This window comes from Nanorana parkeri, unplaced genomic scaffold (assembly GCF_000935625.1).
Source record: "Nanorana parkeri isolate BGI_ZX_2015 unplaced genomic scaffold, ASM93562v1 scaffold527, whole genome shotgun sequence".
Classification (NCBI taxonomy): Eukaryota; Metazoa; Chordata; class Amphibia; order Anura; family Dicroglossidae; genus Nanorana; species Nanorana parkeri.
In genome coordinates this window covers 343,236-362,857 of record NW_017306795.1, presented here as the reverse complement: position 1 = coordinate 362,857, position 19,622 = coordinate 343,236, and the positions used below count along the sequence as shown (strand labels likewise).

The 19,622-nt window shown below is 46.8% G+C and overlaps 2 protein-coding genes across 2 annotated transcripts in view; one reads left to right on the top strand and one right to left on the bottom strand.

Moving 5' to 3' along the window:
* The window catches only part of SETD4 (SET domain containing 4), an 11,744-nt gene extending 8,191 nt beyond the window's left edge, over nt 1–3,553 (bottom strand). Inside the window, exons 1-4 of the mRNA XM_018561489.1 lie at nt 3,442–3,553; nt 3,043–3,138; nt 2,218–2,255; nt 1,167–1,255 (exon numbers count right to left, since the gene is read on the bottom strand). Coding sequence (XP_018416991.1) covers nt 1,167–1,255; nt 2,218–2,255; nt 3,043–3,138; nt 3,442–3,505 — 287 coding nt within the window. The 5' untranslated portion in view covers nt 3,506–3,553. The remainder of the gene's footprint in view (nt 1–1,166; nt 1,256–2,217; nt 2,256–3,042; nt 3,139–3,441) is intronic.
* A 3,313-nt stretch (nt 3,554–6,866) lies between these two features.
* Nucleotides 6,867–14,006, top strand: LOC108791096 (carbonyl reductase [NADPH] 1-like). The gene is given in 4 exon segments (XM_018561479.1): nt 6,867–7,086; nt 7,089–7,283; nt 11,800–11,907; nt 13,570–14,006. Coding segments are annotated over 4 exon segments (831 nt in total). The 5' UTR covers nt 6,867–6,995.
* The last annotated feature ends 5,616 nt before the right edge of the window (nt 14,007–19,622 follow it).

Below are 19,622 nucleotides of genomic sequence, written 5' to 3'. Positions count from 1 at the left end.
ATACATACACACACACACTGTACATATACACAATACATTCCTTTTCTGTCAGACAGGCATTTTACAGGGCAGCCTTGCACAGTCCCGGGGTCCTTCTCCTGCGTTTGCAGAAGCCGGTGGTTCCTGTACGTGCCACTGGTCCTGGAGCAGAAGGGTGCATTTTGTGCAGAATGTTGTATCTTGACACAACACCGGGAATTATGAGTAGGTACCTGCACGGCGCCCCTCTATGGGGGACAAGTGCCTACTCTGCCTAATGGTGAATCCGGCCCCGCGTGAGCCCTGATATTTCAAATGGGAAAAGCTAAAGAGGTTCTTTAGAAGTTATTAGACTCTTGCAGTAAAGCGTTTCATGAAAGTGTATGGGGCATATGATGGAAATAAAAGTGTAAGTTTTCCTTTACACAAATTAAGGGTAATTGGTAGAGGTGCACCGAAATAGAAATTTACGAAACGAAACCGAAATAAAAAAATTGTCAGGCCGAAACCGAAAATGTCTTTATTTTAATTTTTTCACATTTTATTAAACATTTTATTTTTATTTCTTTTTTATAAACTTTAAAAAAATTACAGTACACATACCATGTCCTCAATTATCTACAAACACTCAGCGATGACTGATCACTGAGTGTTTGTACCCGCTCTTCTCTCTGACAGCTGTCACAGGAGGCTGAGTGAGCAGAGCAGGGAGGAGAGCTCAGCCTCCTGTGACAGCGCGGGCTGTCTCCGCCCCCCACACCACTCTGCCGGACTGTGATAGGAGGCTGAGCGGTGTGGGAGGAGAGACACCGGACGCTCAGACGCTGGACGCTCACAGCGCTCTCCTCCCTCAGCGTTCGGCCGGCTGTCACCTTCTCTCCTCCCTCAGCACTCGGCTGGCTATCACCTTCTCTCTTCCCCGCTGGGACACAGAGCAGTGCTCAGCGGGGAGGAAAGAAACCTGGGATGCGCCGATGTATCGGCAGGAAAATGGCACTTTCGGCCAATATATATTTAGGCGGCCGATATATCGGTGCATCCCTAGTAATTGGTATTACCACCTGCCCCTTACCCCCAGGATTTCTAAAGATATTGTACATAACATGTAATGAACTGCACATATATACTAAAATGTTACGTTTTTAGTGAAACTAAAATACACCGCAGATAGCCATTATAATACCAACCTTCTTATATGATCACCAAGGTAGCTTTTCAGGACCGTGTCCGTGGTGAGGAGACAGGACTCTGGTAAGGAAATTATCATATCTCCCGGCTGAGAAGAAACAAACAGACCGGGTGAGATTTTATAAGCCATCTAAACTTCAGTCTTCAAAGCTTACCAAATAAAAATGGTTGTTTGAGGATCATAGAGGAATCAGACTCATTCCTAATAGCTCTACATCTCATTCCAAAATCGTGGTCATTAATATGAAGTTGTTCACCCCATTGCAGCCTTAACTCTTCTTGGAATGCTTTCCATTAGATCTTGGAGTGTGTTTGTAGGAATATGGGCCCATTCTACCAAAAGAGCATTTGTAACCTCAGGTACTAAAGATGACTCCAAAATTCATACCAACGGTGTTCACTAGAGTTAAGGTTAGGGCTCTGTACAGGCTTTTCGAGTCCCCCACACAAAATTCATTAAAGAAGAACTGCTGGGTTTTGGTTTTTGTTTATTAACCCCTGCAGTGGGGCTACCCCCGCACTGCAAGGGTTAAGTGCTGGTTTGTGTCTGTGTGTTAAAATAACAAAGTTATACTCACATAAAGCTCCGAGCCAGCCAGCTGCCATGGTGGTCCCTCCAGCCAGTCCCCTCCTCTGCAGCACATTGGAATGTTCCTCAGCGTCCTCACACCTATGCATAGTGTGTAGACGTGATGATTTACTGGACCTTCGACTGAAGGGGGGAGACACATTCCAGGGACCGCTCTAAGTAGAAGCCAGTTCGGAGCTTTGGGTGAGTATATCTTTGTCTTTTTTTGTTTTTTTATCCTAGACACAAATGAGCAGTTAACCCTTGCAGTGCATGGGGTAGCCCCACTGCAAGGGTTAATAGAAAAATTTCCTGGAGTTCTGCTTGAAGCCATGTATTTATAGAGCTTTGCGCACCTGAAGTCAATAATTTGGAAGGCAGTGTACATAAATCCGGTCATAATGCGCACGCTATATTTTTTTTAAAAAGAATAGAAACAGATAAAACATCTGCCAAATAGTTTGACTATATTAACCACAAACCTGCAGAAGACTTGTTGTCATCAGACCTCTACCCGTATCTAAAAAGGAAAAAAAAACAACGGCCAACATTTTAGAAGCTTTACAGGGAGAGATCACCCCAAACAATATATCAGGGGTAGGAAAACTCGGCACTAGAGCTGTTGTGTGAACTGCAAGTCCCATGAGGCATTGCAAGACTCTGACAGCCAAAGGCATGACTCCCAGAGGCATGATAGGATTTGTATATTTCACCACAGCTGGAGTGCCGAGGTTGCCTACCCTTGATTTAAAGAGTTACAGGGTTATTCACAAAAGGGTGGAGAGTTTGCAAGTTTGCAGAAGGCGGGAGAAGTGACCAATCTAGGACAACATAGCTGAATTTACCTGAGCACGACAGCTGCGGCGGGCTATGTCAGCCCTAATAGAGTTGTATATGGCCATCTCCCCATTGTCTCCAGTCTCATTTAAGGCCTTGATTAAATGGGTGGTAAAAACAGACAGTTGATCTACGTTTCTTCAGCCGTTTATCTACCACGACATGATGCAGAGACATGATGAGATTTGCAGCTTCACCACAGCTAAAGTGCCAAGGTTACCTATCCCTGCAATTGAATGATTGCCCGGACATTGTTGTTTGAATGGTGTGGTTGGGGTGAGGAAAAGGTGAGTATGTGCTGCTTGGGAGGGCAGCATTAAAGAGAACATTTTGCTTTGCCCCCCATAAGACAAGTGCAGGTTCACTTCAACCCCATGCTTCCTGCAGAGTCCATTCATTTCATGGTCAGGCTGCAACAACAAGTTAAACCATTTGAAGAATTTGTTTTTGATTTCAACTGATAACCTTACCTGGGAAATGTGCCGTCCTCAGCTGGCTATCATGGAAGCCCCTGTCCTTGAGCCACTTTCTCAGCTCAACGTATCGGATGTCACAGCTTTGATTCACTGCAAGAAACAACATGCTATGCATAGTTCATTATATACAAGTCATAGGGCACCAAACAATAGTGGGGAATGGGGATGTCCATAGGACCAGTCAGGTGTCAGCTATATTCTGTGATGGATCATATTCTCCTTATACATCATGTGATGGATCGTATGCCCCGTATGCATCATGTGATGGATCGTATGACCCTTATGCATCATGTGATGGATCGTATGACCCTTATGCATCATGTGATCTTTGGCCACCATAAAATCTTTGGCTACAATGACTCTATGGAATAAAACTGAGCCCTGCCATTGTACCTGCCGGTACCGCCACGTGTTTCCGTTTCCTCCATCGGCCTGTGCGTCCTTTATTTGGCTTCATATCGAGTCTACGGCGTAGATGTATGGACGCCACATAGAAGAACCACTGACGTGCCTAAAATGCAGAACAGATTTTATATAAATATATTTGACAAGATAAAGTGGAAAGAGAGAGCAGAGTGACAGCCGGATGTGCAAATCAGCCTGCTGCTTCTCCTTTCACTGTCCAATCACAGTTTGGGGAAGGGACAAGAATTCTATCCGGGTTATTTACAAAAGGGTGAAGAGTTTGGAGAAGGCAGGGGTAGTGAACAATCTAGGACAACATAGCTGATTTGGAAAAATTCTCCAATATGCACACAATATATTAAATGCACATAATGGGAAGATTCGTTTTGAAATGAATGGTCTGGCAACAGGGTCTCTCCAAGTAAAAGTAATGTATGTTTGTATATGGCAGAGGCTATGTGCAAAGTTTGATAGGCAACGTGCATAATAGTTATTATTTATATATTAAAAAAGCAAAACCACCACCAATGCATAGTGTACCTTTCTGACAGGCTATATCCCTTCTGATGGTGGAGTGCTGAGGACACATACTCGGTCACACAACCACAGCACGGCTACCTTATATATACACATTCACTGTATACATAACAGAGAGCGAAGCCCACATGTCGGAGACACATTTCCACTTCCGGATTGCTGCTCTAAGGGCGGGTATCCATTGGTTATTAATCATGACATCACTGACACTAGTAACTCCGCCTTCCTCCTGCTTGTACTTAGATTGTCCTCAGTGCCGAGGGCAGCCATTTTTCCTGAGATTTCTTTCCATAGACTGGCAATGGAGCAAGAGCAACAAGAAACATAATAACAATGATAAAAATGTGCTGTTATTATTATTAGTGTTATGTACAGTATTCTGCACCACTGTTCAAGAAGCAGTCCTGACAGAATAATGCAACTATTACAGGATTTATAAATATGAAGACGCTGCTTGTAAGAGTTTATAGTGGAATTATCTTATACCACCAGGCCCCCAGTTACATGAGGGATTCATACAGAAAACCTGATTGGTGAAAATAGAACCTGCCTTTAAATTGCAAGGTCTGCTTATTTATTAAGGACCCGCACCATCCCCCTATCTCAAATCGGGAGTGGAAGAAGTATCTATACTTACCTTACGCCAGTGGTGCCTAGGCAAGGGAATGCCAAGTGGGCAAAATCTAGTAAAAAGACACAACTGTACAAGTTCCATTTTGCAATATTTGGATGTTGACATCACCCCTTGCACTATGGAAGTCAGGGAAAAGGTTAAAGCTTATCCAAAACCAACTTTATTTTTTCACTTTGGATTGAGCACGTAAGGGTTAAAACTGCTGCCAGTTTGTTATTCATTTGTGTCTCTTTAGGAAGATTTACCTTCAAATCCTGTGCTGTAGACTCAGAATGAATTAGTACAGGGCTGGGCAACCTCCAGCCCTCCAGCTGTGGTGAAACTACAAATTCCATGAGGCATTGCAAGGTTCTCACAGCCACACACATGACTCCCAGAGACAGATGCATCATGGGATTTGAAGTTTCACCACAGCTGGGGGGGCCGGAGGTTCTCCACCCCTGAATTAGGAGGATACCTTCCTGATGTGACGGAAATCCCCTCTTAGCTGTCATTTTTCATTCGCTGACGAACCCTGGGTAGTCTGAACCCGCAGACGGTCATAGGGTTGCCACCTTTTCTTCAAGTGAAACCCGAACACTCTAGCGCCGCGCGAGGCAATATTTTTTGGGGGGAGAATATAGAGGAGAGAGCGAGGAGAGGCAGCCAGGAGAAAGAGCAAGAAGAGACAGCCAGGGAAGGGAGTAAGGAGACCGGCTATAGAGAACTACAACAATACATTTTACAGCAATACAAAATAATATGAAGCTACATACTCTGTGTTGTTCAGGATCGGCACTCTGATGTCTCCAGGTGGCCTGTGCAGACTCTCAGATGGGCTGTGCGCCTCTCAGGTGAACTGCATACCTCTCAGGTACGATATGGGACTCTCAGGTGGGATATGGGACTCTCAGGTGGGCTGTGCGCTTCTCAGGTGTGCTGTGTGCTTCTCAGGTGGGCTGTGCGGCTCTCAGGTGGGCTGTGTGACTCTCAGGTGGGCTGTGTGTCTCTCAGGTGGGCTATGCGACTCTCAGGTGGGCTGTGCGGCTCTCAGGTGGGCTGTGCGACTCTCAGGTGGGCTATGCAACTCTCAGGTGGGCTGTGCGACTCTCAGGTGGGCTGTCGGGACTATGATATCTCACCAGGGGTCCACAGGCAGGCAGCATGGTGTCGGAGGAGAAGGCAATGACAGATGCGGCTGCCGAGGTCCCCGGCAAGCGCGATCTCAGACAGCCGCATCTGCCTGAAACTGGACCTTCCTCCTAGCTGTGGGCATCTGTAAACAGGCACAGGCTGCCCGCAGCTCAGAGTGTCTTGTCAGGGTGCCCACTGGCTGGACACCCGGACACATGACTCCAAAACCAGACTGTTCGGGCGAAAACCAGATGGGTGGCAACCCTAGACGGTCAGCTCTGAGCACTTCAGGTGGATCTAGACCCACCAATTTAATGGCTCCTAAAATTGTTACTGTCAGGGCATGCCAACTATCAAGGTCGTCAGTGTGCTTTTTTTCAGCTCTCGACCAAACTTTCCAGCCACCAAAGTTGATCACATGTGCAGCACCAAGGCAACTGAAATCCAAATAGGCCAGGATGGCACCTTCCGTGCCTGTAAAGAGGTTGCAGTTACGCTTTTAGGGTTCACAGCTGTCAGACCGTGGTGGTGGTAGAAGCTGATTGAGCGCAGTCTGTGCAAAGATAACATTGGGGGGGCTAATAGAAAGGAATCCGGCGGCTCATTGGTTGCTAGGAAGCTGGCCACCTAGCAACCAATGACATGTGCAGCTGAGTGTCATTGGATGCTGGGATGCCACCAGCATGCTAGCAACCAACAGTGTGGTTGGTGGTAAGGGGACACTCCACCCACAATTTAATCCAAAATAACATTGGTCTTATTTACCATAATTTTTCGTAACTTTAAAATGATGTTATTTCTTTATGAATTTGTCGCAGACATTGCGATATAATGTAAAAGTGTCGTTATTAAGAACTGGACAGCATTAACACCGGAAAAAAAACCTGTCACAAACGCTACACTGAATCGTCCCTCATAATGTTTTGGGGGGTTTTAAGTAAAGGCCTAAAATGTGCGTTGTAACATTTGCGCGATTAAAATAAAAACGTTAAAGGCCCAGTAACCATCTTCATCCTGCAGAAGTTTGTGCTCTCCATGACTTGTTGCAGTTCTCTTTGTGACCACTAGATGGCAGCAGCAAAGTGCTAATGGGAGACAGAAGCAGCAGGATGCAGACACCCCTCTAGTGTCTGGTTGGGTCCATACTTGTTCTGCTGGGTGGAGCTGAGCAATCCTAGAGCTTCCCTTCCAAGATCAGCAGAAGCTCAGTGTCATAGACTGTCCATCACCTGCAGGACTGCACACAGGAACTCTCAGCATGTCTGGAGTGCGAGTAGCAGTGGTCACAGGGAGCAATAAAGGAATAGGCTTGGCTATAGTCAGGTCATTGTGTAAGCAGTTCAAGGGAGATTCTATCTGACAGCCAGGAACCCTCAGCTGGGAGAAGAAGCTTTGCGAGAACTGAAGGAGAAGGAAGGATTGTCCCCGCTATTCCACCAGCTGGACATCAATGACCTGAACAGCATCCGAGCTCTGCGGGACTTCCTGAAGGAGAAGTATGGAGGGCTGGATGTGCTGATCAATAATGCCGGCATTGCATTCAAAGGTGAGCTTTGCATGGGTCTGACAACATGTGCACAGGGGCTGAATATCAATGGAGGGGATAATGCAACATGCAGGGCAAATTAAAAAAAACACCTTTGCACGGGGGGGGGGGCTACCACGGCACTGCAAGGGTTAAATGCTCGTTTTGTCTGGGGGACGTAAATAAAACAGATTTACTTATCTGATCCCCAGCTCTGGAGTTTCCCTTTAATTTAACCCTATGCACAACAGTGCAATGCAAAGTGCCGACCTGCATTGGTGTGTGCAGCATCTTTTATGCAACGCACTTGCATGATGTGATCAAGGCACATAGAGAACGCTTGTTTTCTCAGTGTCCGTACGTTGAGCCTGTATAGATCTGCAATCATGCAGTTAATGATCTCTTACATTCAAAAAGGGCATATAAAAAAACGCACCTATGCAGTGGGGTTACCACGGCACTGCAAGGGTTAAGTGCTTGCTTTGTCAATTGACCTGCAGAAGAAGCGATGACGTCCAAGGTCTTAGACTGCCGGAGTCCAGGGGAGAAGAGGTTGCAGGGATCGGTCTGGGAGCCCTGAAGGAGCCGTGGGGACCGGGGATCAAGTGACTAATGCAGCTTTATTTGAGCCCCCTAGACAAAACAAGCACTTAACCCTTGCAGTGCCGTGATAGCCCCACTGCAAATGTACGTTTCTCTATATGCCCTTCTTTAACATAAGAGATCACTAACAGCATTATTGCAGATCAATGCAAGGACACTGAGAATACAAGCGTTCTCTATGTGCCCTGATCACATCATGCAAGTGTGTTGCATAAAAAATGCAGCACACAACAATGCAGGTCGGCATTGCGCTGTTGTGCATAGAGTTAAATTAAAGGGAAATTCCACCTTTTAGAAATAAATAAACACATCTTTATATCAGAAAAAAATTGAATATCTTATTTGTTTGCATTGAACCAGTAAAGTATTACAACTGTGATCAGTGGATGGCGGGTGCAACGCTCTGACTCCTGCGGACTCTTCTTCCGTCAGTGTCCTTACTGAGGTACTGACATTCAGTAACAGGGACAGGAGGAAGAATGAATGGATCACGAGCGTGGTGACGTCACCACACATGTATTCCATTGAGAATTACAAGTCTCTCTATCGCAAGTGGTTGATGGGACTGTCAAAGGATCTGTGAATGGATGATATGGCTGTGTGGGCGGAGCCAAATTAAAAAATCTGCAGCATTATGGTCAGAGTTGGGCTTTAAAGTGTTATTAAACCCTATGGAAAGAAAAATCAAATAGCGCTGCAGACATCAGCACGTATCCTTTTTGCATGTCAGTTTTCCTTTTTAAGCATTGGCTTGCTTTCAGATCCTGGATCCTGGTCTCCAAATGCCCCCTTTCCTGGGTCCCATTATCAGGTGGCTCTGTCCCTGTACAGCTGTGGCTCTCAACCTTTCCAGGGCCGGGACCCCTTGGTAACATTTGCCAAGTTGTGGTGACCCCCAACGGTAAAATTTAGGGATGACGCGGCTGCTGCAGCAACATCTGGCGCCGTGGCGGGAGAACTGACACTGCTGCGCTAGGAGAGGGCTGAGGAGGACTCTCACCTATCACAGCAGAAATCACACAGCGACCCACAGCTTGAGAACCACTGCCGTACGCCCGTCAGAATAAAAACAAACAAAAAAAAACACCATAGGAATGCATAGCTAGATTCCTATTGGCTATTTCACTTTGCAATAGCCAATGGCAAACTAGCTATTGCACCCGCCCTCTGCTGCTGTCGATCACTAGAAGAGGACCTGATGGAGAACTTCAGGTCTCCCTCTGCTGATTGGCAGATAGATAGTTTGCTATTGGTTATTGCAAAGTGAAATAGCCAATAGGAATCTAGCTATGCATTCCTATGGCGGGGTTTTGGTTTTTTTACTTACGGCCCCCGATGTCAGAAAAAAAAAAAAACGATCCTAGGGAAAGGTTTACTCTGCTTGATCGAGCAGAGTAAACCTTTCCGGGAGAAAGTGTTTCTCTCCAGGGCAGCCGGGAGCCGCTATCTAATAGGGGGAGACTCCTGGCAAATCATCATTCGACCCCCGACAGGCTCGCCACCCACAGGCTGATAGCTGTACAGGGTGCCAGGCAGCTACATTTGCGTGCACGTTCCTGACTCTCTAAGGGCTCACTGACTCTCTAGGGGCTAGTTCCAATGCACCCCCATGGCCCCTCCCGCCGCAATCGGGCCGGAACGCACTGAGGATGGTGGGAACTAGCCCTAAGGGCGGGTTCACACCATTTTCCGGGACCAGATCTGGTGACGTCTGGTCTGGAACGGACTGCGCTGGTGTGAACAGAGGCCAGAAATAACATAGGGATACATTAGGATGCATTTTGTGCCCGGGAACAATCTGGTCTGGTCTGGAGATGATCTGGATGTGGTGTGAATGGGCTAGTTAGAGAATGAAAGCACCAAAGCTGCAAATCTTCTACCGCGTCTAATGATTTTTGGCTGTGTGTGTTAAAATAAAATGAGATGATTTCATTGAAGCGTGACTAACCAAAAACTTCACAAGGAAAGAAGATTTTCTGGTTCCGGTGCAGCAAATAAGTCAGGATGACATGGCACTTCTAGATGGAGTTCAAATTAGACTGGAAGGGAACATACAATGGGCTGCGTTCACCAGGACGGAGAAGTTAATGTAATATACGATCTTCTCATGAAAATGTGTCATTTACTAAGAAATATATTCATTAGACATCAAAAAGGTAAAGGGCAATTAAAGCCTGTCTCCAGGAAAACAAACAAAATTCCCCTTGCAGTGAGTCTAGCTCCGCACTGCAAGGGTTAAATACTCAGTTAGATCTAGGGTACCTGTGTAAAGGAGATTTACTTACCTGATCCCCCCCCCCCTTCCTGCAAACTGCTAGACCAGCACCCGCAGCCTCTTTCCTCCTCCACTCTTGTAGGCGGAGGCCCACTGACGTCATCATGTACAATGCAGGGCTCATGACTCTACATTATATATGAGAATGCCGCAGGTCAGTCTTCAAGCTGGAGTGTAGGGGAAATGAGGAGAGCGCCCACTGCTGAGGGAGCAGGGAACAGGTAAGTAAATGTTCTGTATACAGGTTCCCTAGGCCCAAATGAGCATTTAAACCTTGCAGTGCAGGGGTGAACCCACTGCAAGGGGAGTTCTTTTTTTCCCTGGAGATTGGCTCCAGGTATACATTTTTATACATACATCCACTTGTCCATCTTGGCCAAATGTAAGTATACATATTTTATACCTGACTGGCCCATGGGGATCCTGTAAAGCACTGTAGTAGCGAGCCACAATCTTGCGGGTCCTGTACTGTGCTAAGCTCTGAAAGCACAGGGTGTCGCTTGCTCTGCAGAACAGCCATTCCGAGAACACCTAGTATTTTTATCAATGAAAACAAGGTGTTCTCTGATTGGACGAGAGGCAATGATGCCATAATCCGCCCCTCATCCAGTCATAAAATGCCTCCTCCAGACTGACATTCGCCCATCAAGTCATTTTGATATTTGCATAACTCCTCCCAAGAGCCAGCTCACTACTTGCATCAGAGCTGAGGGTTCTTTAGAGGAACACTGAGTCAGTGCGCTGTGATGTTTCCAGGAAGCTATGTACAGCACACTGCTGACCCCCTCCCACCAGCCATGATCTGCCTGCATTGTATAGAGAAGTACAGATACCCAATGATCGTGACACTGAGTCTAAAATAAGGAATGTAATGAAAAAAGAAAAGTTTTTTTCACCCCCCCACATGTCCTGTAGAGGTGCCTGGACTGGAGTGATGTCACATTCTGGCTTCCGGGAACCTCTACAGGGTGCACAAGGGAGCTGTACCAGCAATGCACATGTGAATGGAGCTTCATCACAGCACAGCAGCTCACACTGGGCCCCAGGCTGAGGATCCAATCCAGTTCTCGATCAGATAGGTAGACTGGGTGGATCTTAAAAAAAAAAGCGTGCATGTGTGTGAGAATGTCTGAGTATGTCAGATTGTGTCTGTGGTTGTGTGTGTCAGTGTTTTTGTTTTGAGGGCCCGTTCAAACTAGTACATTGCGTTAATCGCACAGTACCAGGCAAAATCGCACCTACCGCGCATTCTGGTGTGCGAAGTGTGTTGCATTGCCATTCCTTTGAATGGCACCCCAAACGCACCTCCCACCCACAGTTCGATCACCCGCACCAAAATGCGCGGTACTGCAATGCCGTGCGTTACAGTGCGGTGCTGCTTGGGTCATGACTTTATGACCAAGGGCAAATGTGGGGCCTGAGGTTACACAGGTTGAGAACCACTGGTCTAGAAGAATCTTTGTCCCTTCCTGCGCGCTGCGCTTCCACCTGCCGGCTCCTACGTCTGTACTATTTCTTATTACAACTCCTATATAATTCTTTCTACTAACTGGAGTTTATCTATACATTCTGCCAGTCTGCAATTTAACCTGTAATTGGTAAAACATGAACAGCGAACCTGAAAATGCTTATTTAACAAATCTGTATTTTTTTTTCCAGTTGCTGACACGACTCCATTCGCCACCCAGGCTGAGGTTACCCTCAAAACCAACTTTTTTGCCACTCTTGACATCTGCCATGAGCTGCTCCCCCTTATTAAACCCAAAGGTAAGTCTGTGGAATGATAAGAGGGCTATATAGATTGTTTGTCGGGGCAAATTAATAAGACAGAAAACATATGTTATACTCTGCAATACATGCACCTTTCCTCATGTTTTATTCCTTTAAAATGCTGCAAGTACAGAACATATCTGTTGGTCTACCAGAAATCCAGTGAGCCCCTGACTTCCTGTTTGGGCTGATCAAAGAGTCTCTGCTGCCCTGCCTGTTGGACTACAGAACTCCACCTATCCTACGCCTCCTCTATCTCACTCCACATGTATACATTGATTTCCTTTGTATAAAACAATGCTACTGTCTTGATTCCCAAGAGCCTGCCCACACACCGGACCCAATAAACTGTCAACACAATGCATGTTCCTGTGGAATGCGACATGTGTGTCATGGATGGAATTGCCCAATAAATGTAACCATTGCTACTACAAAGTTACATTTATATGCCAATTCCTTCCAGCGTTCTCTAGAAGTGTTACCTTGTATTTCTTGTTCTAAGATATATTTATTTCTTATGATCCCCAGCTCCATCTAGTGGCCATAATGGGGCATTTTCCCCATTCTTTTATTTAAAGGGTTATTAAAGCCACCCGTGTTTTTGCATAAATCTACTGCTAGCAAGCAGTAGATATATGCAAAAACATTTTTTTTTTAAAAAACAACTTTTCAAAAAGGTTAAAACTTACCTGTGTCTCCGCCGCGCCCTCCTGTCGGAAGATCTGAAGATTCTCGGGCGGCTGCAAAAGATCATGGGGCGGGCGCATGCGCAGTTCAGATCTTCGGCTAGGAGACACAAGGTAAGTCAATGCAGCAGCGTGCACCCGCACAGACTCCGTGGGACAGGAAGTGCCAGATAAGAGAGAGGAGTCAGCGCTGGATCTGAGACCGGCACCAGCGCTGGAGGGACTCTTGAAAAGTACAGTAAAGAAGAAAATGATCGGCTCAAGAGGCATTATTTAAGGCAGGGGTCGCAAACCTCCGGCCCTCCAGCTGTGGTGGAACTACAAATCCCATGAGGCATTGCAAGATTCTCTCAGCCACAGGCATGACTCCCGAAGAGAGATGCATCATGGGATTTGTAGTTTCACCACAGCTGGAGGGCCGGAGGTTTGAGACCCCTGATGTAAGGTAAGTCCTTACACCAGCATGGGGGAGGGGATTATCCTTCAATGTCACTTTAATGCATAATTGAACTTATTTTTACTACTGCCCATAATATCTGAAGAACATTCAACCAGAAGGCAAATACCCTGAGAACATTGGATTTTGTCCCATTCTCACAACGTCTGGTTTTAATTCGCATACAACGGATGTATAGGCAGTTTTGCTGGATGGAAAGCAAAGCAAATTTTTTATACATAAAACCCAAAGTGTTAATCTTTTCTGACTGTTTTTGATAACCTTTTGAAAGTATGCCTATAAATAATGCAGTGTAATGTAACAACTGAAACCTGTGCATGGAAGTATAGTGCAGAAAGGAATAAAAATCAGCAAATCAAAACAAAGATGATTCTTTTGTATTTCTTTTTCCTTTTTTTTTAAATACTTGCATACAAAATAAAAGGATAGACTGATTCTTTTATACACAAATTACTGCAAGTCTCCTCTTCTAACACCCTATAACATCCCTCTAATTCTTTGATATTCTTCTGATAGGACGAGTGGTAAACGTGTCCAGTATGGTCAGCCCCAGGGCTCTGGCGCAGTGCAGCCGCACGTTGCAGGAAAAATTCCGAAGTGACACCATCACTGAGGAGGAGCTGGTGAAGCTTATGGAGAAATTTGTGGAAGACACCAAGAACGGAGTCCATCAAGATAAAGGCTGGCCAAACACTGCTTATGGGGTGTCCAAAATAGGAGTGACCGTGCTGTCCAGGATCCAGGCACGCCAGCTGAAAGAAACTAGGAAAGGGGAGGGCATCATCCTTAACGCCTGCTGCCCGGGCTGGGTGAGGACAGATATGGCTGGTCCCAATGCCACCAAGTCTCCTGATGAAGGTGCCGAGACCCCGGTCTATCTTGCTCTTCTGCCAGAATCTGTTGATTCACCATATGGAGAGCTAGTCAGTGAGAAGAAAGTGATGGCATGGTAGATGCCAATTCTGGATATATTGAGATTAATTGGTAAATTACCATGTCTTTAAACCATGCTATACCTTCTCTATGTAGGCCTTAAAAGACGTTTGTTGGAACCATCTCTTTCTTTTTACAGATGGGCGTAGTTAAGTGACAAACAGCTGTCAGCTCAGTAACCTACACAGTAGAGCTTTGTGAAGTCTGATGCCTTACCTGAAATCCACCAATGCTGAAGCCACCTGGTTAATTGGGGAGATACTGCCATAGATATTCAGTTTCTCGAAGTATCTGATCTGGACCCACTCCTGACATCTGACCAAGCTGAGTAAAATTAATTTCAGATAAAGGCTCAGATTTCACACAGCTCTTCCATGACAGCGAATGAGTTTAGGGCTGCGTATCACTCTCTTCGAGAACGTCTTCAATCTCTGAAAGCACTTGTTGATAGTGGTGTCAATGAACCTGCCATTCTGATACCGTTTTTGTAGAAATAAATAATTTGCTAGAACTGTGGCCTGTTTTATATGCTTCATGTCAAAAAACAACATTTCACAGGCAAAGAGTACACCTGAAACATTCTATGTAGTTCGTAATACAGTGTAAATGTGGTGAACCTGACAAAAAAATGCTTTTAATGAGCTAACAAAGTGTGAACGTTCATTTTGTTTAACAACTAATAGGAAATGGTGAGTTTTCAGTGTCACTGTGTTTTTGTGCTATTTTATAATACTCCAGTGTTGTCTATATTTTCGAAAGCGCTTGGCAAACATCATCATATCACTCAGCCATGATGCCAAATGGATTCTATAAACACAGAGAATGTGTGCACATACCCATATGATCATATAGGCACCTGAACAATAAGATATATCAACAATGTTAGCAAGCAGTTCAATAAAGATGGTACGTTGCTGTTCTCCAAATTTCGGAAGCCTCACAAGAATCGGTCCATATACTTGTGTATGACACAATACTATTTTCCTGTAGCATGTTGTGAATGCCTCATATGACTTGTGCTAACAGCCGCCATATTTACAAGCAGGGGCAGGTCAAATATTTTTTTTTTTACTGGTGCCAGGAGCAAAGTCCCTGGTCCTAAACCAGTGTGACTTACTGATAATTAACATGGTAGAACAGAGCTGGGTATTCATTAAAGGAGAACCATGAGGCGAGTGAAAATCGCTCATCCTCATAGTTGGAGCCGACGTGTGACAATAAAACTGTCACAGGTCGGCTCAATAGATTGGGAAGTGAGTGAACACATACCGTCGCTCGCTCACTTCTCGATCATGTCCCTGCAGAGAGCTGTGACTGTCATTCACGGCTCCCTGCAGGGATTTCCCCTCCTCTCTGATCCTCCAGTGCTGACTGGAGGGAGGGGGAGGGTACAGCTGGCTCTGCCTCTAGATAGGCCGAGCCAGCTGTCACTCGCGCAGCTGGGTGGATCTCGACAGTAGTGTCGGGATCCGTCCCGGCTGCGGCGGTCTCAGTATATAACAAGCTGTAGCTCGCGGTATACTGAGCTTAGGGTGAGGGGAGGACACTAGTTTATGTCCTCCCGTGACCCATAGGAGAACTATGGGGAAAAACACTTACCTCGTAGTTCTCTTTTAACTTTATTAGCTTTATAACCAAAATTGGCTCCCAGGAAGTTATCGCCCAACAAGATTTCTGGCAGGATCATCTAGTATATTTTGCACTTATCAAACAGAAATAACAAAATGCTTTCAGCGGTATATTTAGAAGACTAAATGGGACCAGATAAGAGATGTTCATTGTTAGGGTTTGCATACACTTTAAAACAAGGATCTCAAAGTACCGGTGACTAGTACCATGTTAGCATTCCTGTCTTGGGGGAGCAGCTACAGAGAGGTGAGGGGCCCAAGTCTGGCAGTATGAGACAGGTGACAGGTCCAGGGGTGGCAGTATGAGAGGTGAGGGGCCCAGGGATGGCAGTGTGAGAGAGGTGAGGGGCCCAGGGATGGCAGTATGTGGCAGGTCCAGGGGTGGCAGTATGAGACAGGTGATAAGTCCAGGGGTGGCAGTATGAGAGGTGAGGGGCCCAGTGGTGGCAGTATGAGACAGGTCCAGGGGGGGCAGTATGAGACAGGTCCAGGGGTGGCAGTATGAGACAGGTGATAAGTCCAGGGGTGGCAGTATGAGAGGTGAGGGGCCCAGTGGTGGCAGTATGAGACAGGTCCAGGGGTGGCAGTATGAGAGAGGTGAGGGGCCCAGGGGTGGCAGTGTGAGAGAGGTGAGGGGCCCAGGGGTGGCAGTATGAGAGAGGTCCAGGGGTGGCAGTATGAGAGAGGTCCAGGGGTGGCAGTATGAGACAGGTCCAGGGGTGGCATTATGAGAGAGGTGAGGGGCCCAGGGATGGCAGTATAAACACATGCAGACATTAACACTGGTGCTGTATTACATTTTGTTTTGAAGTATGAAATCTGGCAAGCAGCCCCCCTGGAAGAAGAAAATTTGTCCAGTGGCCCCCAAGTGAATTAAGTTAGAGACTCGCTTTAAATAAAACGAATGAAGGTTAACCAAAGATGTTAACTACAAATTTAAGGTTTTATCAAATCTAATAAGGGTTTCCCACAAAGGCAATGGCATCATGTTTCTGGTACAAAGCATGAACGAATGAACACAGAATGAATAACAACAATGTTTAAGAAGTTGCATATGAAAGAACACTCTTGTACTGCTGACAAAGCAGAAGCTGTAAGGGGAGAGTAGAACCCTGAGGAGGAGAGCAGAGAGGGAGATGGAGCATGCCCCATGAGGGTGTAAAGATGAATGCATACAGGAAATTAGAAGATTAGTTAAATCCGTCCCTGTCTATTATTACCCCCAATTTGTCAGTGAGGAGGCCACCTGTGACCCTCATCGCTCCTCTGCTCTCACTCTACCCCTCATCGCTCCTCTGCTCCCACTCTCCCCCTCATCGTCCCTCTGCTCCCACTCTCCCCCTCATCGTCCCTCTGCTCCCACTCTCCCCCTCATCGTCCCTCTGCTCCCACTCTCCCCCTCATCGTCCCTCTGCTCCCACTCTCCCCCTCATCGTCCCTCTGCTCCCACTCTCCCCCTCATCGTCCCTCTGCTCCCACTCTCCCCCTCATCGTCCCTCTGCTCCCACTCTCCCCCTCATCGTCCCTCTGCTCCCACTCTCCCCCTCATCGTCCCTCTGCTCCCACTCTCCCCCTCATCGTCCCTCTGCTCCCACTCTCCCCCTCATCGTCCCTCTGCTCCCACTCTCCCCCTCATCGTCCCTCTGCTCCCACTCTCCCCCTCATCGTCCCTCTGCTCCCACTCTCCCCCTCATCGTCCCTCTGCTCCCACTCTCCCCCTCATCGTCCCTCTGCTCCCACTCTCCCCCTCATCGTCCCTCTGCTCCCACTCTCCCCCTCATCGTCCCTCTGCTCCCACTCTCCCCCTCATCGTCCCTCTGCTCCCACTCTCCCCCTCATCGTCCCTCTGCTCCCACTCTCCCCCTCATCGTCCCTCTGCTCCCACTCTCCCCCTCATCGTCCCTCTGCTCCCACTCTCCCCCTCATCGTCCCTCTGCTCCCACTCTCCCCCTCATCGTCCCTCTGCTCCCACTCTCCCCCTCATCGTCCCTCTGCTCCCACTCTCCCCCTCATCGTCCCTCTGCTCCCACTCTCCCCCTCATCGTCCCTCTGCTCCCACTCTCCCCCTCATCGTCCCTCTGCTCCCACTCTCCCCCTCATCGTCCCTCTGCTCCCACTGCCCCCCTCATCGCCCCTCTGTTCCCACTCCCCCTCATCATCCCTCTGCTGTGTCTGCATACAATCATCCCTCTTGTCAGTATCACCTTCTGGATGGTAGCCGGGTTCCCCCACTGACATGTTATCACAGAGGCTGATAGACACACACACTGATAGATAAAGCAGATACCAGAAGAACAGCTGAAGTGAAATACCTTTCTTGCTCCTAGCAGAATACAGGACCATGTCGTGGCATATCTATTAACTGTGATATTCACATATGAATGAGTCACAGCTTATTTATATGTAAATAGCGCTAGCCATATGGAAATCTCAAGGCCAGGCCTATTTTCAAAGGGGGTCCTGGAGCTGGTGCTTCAGTAACCCCTATCTTAATACAGCTCTGATGGCGGGGAGATCTTGCTGTTGGAGTATCCAAGACATAACGAAGCTGACTCAGCACATCATCCTCCACTTATAATTAAAATATGACCTGTGAGTGGTCTACATCTTTAATGTACATACCACTGACAATTTTACTAATACAGTCATCAATGTGTGCGCATTTATTATTTTTTTTCCAAAACGGTGCACTATGCCTTTAAACATTTTGGGTTTCTTCCAGAATAATCTTTCCAGTGTTGTAATTAATGACAGCTCCAAACCTTTTTATTCTGCAGCATAACCATGACCATGCAGTTTCTTATCCTGGAGCTTCATTCAAAAATCTGCTTTATCATTATTTAAAGACAAAACATCTTTCTGGAGCTTTGGTTGTAAAATCTGCTGCATCATTACTAGAAGACAAAACTGCTCTCTGCTAAAAAAAAAAGCATCAAAACTAGTTTACATGCACACGTATAATACGCAGCTCAATGGTGTACCAGAGTCCTTCTGTCAAAAGCCAAAGTCACCAGATTTCTAGCTGAGGTCCTCTTCCCTGGGCCCCTGACATTCCAGAGCTGGATCATCCACAAGGCAACCTTGCCCGGAGCCTACGGTCTATTGGACATCCAGAGAGAACCAGCTACAGGAGGACATTCATGTTCCAGTAGTAAACGATGAGGGTGATGCAATCAGTCAAAATTGTGCACCTGCCGTCACATGCCAGTACAGACAATGCAAATTAGGTGGTTATTGCTATTGCCATCTTTGCCAATGTCAATCAAAGTGGTGGAGGTCCAACTGCCTTCCTGTCTAGTGCCCCATGCTCATCTCCCAACTGTTCCAATTTCCACAGGACTGTCCCAGGATTTAAACTAAATCCCAGGGTCCTGCAGACACTGGTCAGAGATCTGATACTGGCATCAGGTGTTAAAGCAAGCATTCCGGCACCTGGTGCTGCAGCATGTGATGGGTCCGCACCGGTACCTCGGCATTTAGTTAAAATACCAGGACAGTCCCACCATGTCCGCACAGGATAGTGGGGGAAATCTATCCCTACTTCCTGTGTCTGGTCCTGTGATGAAAACATGACACAGAGTTCTGATACCGGTATCAGGTGCTGGAGCGAGTGTTCCAGCACTCGCTCAATGTCTGTGGGACATTGGGATTCAGTTCAAATCCTTGGACAGTCCCACCATGCCCGCACAGAAGAGTGGGGAAATCTATACCCACTTTCTGTTTCTGGCCATGTGATGAAAACTTCACTTGACACAAAGCCACAAGGGAAGGCTGTCAGACTGGTCTTGGTCCGGGGGGCATGTTAGAGTTACCACCTGTCCAGGATTGACCCGGACAGTTCGGGTTTTGAATGCTGTGTCCGGGTTTCATGGCAGCAGAAACCCGAACTCAAGATGTCAGGCAGACAGGGGCAACCAAAATTAAGATAGAGGCTACTGGCCCCCCACTGAAAATAGTCTCAATGGTGGTATTTACATATGAAAGGATGGCACTATTTACATATGAATA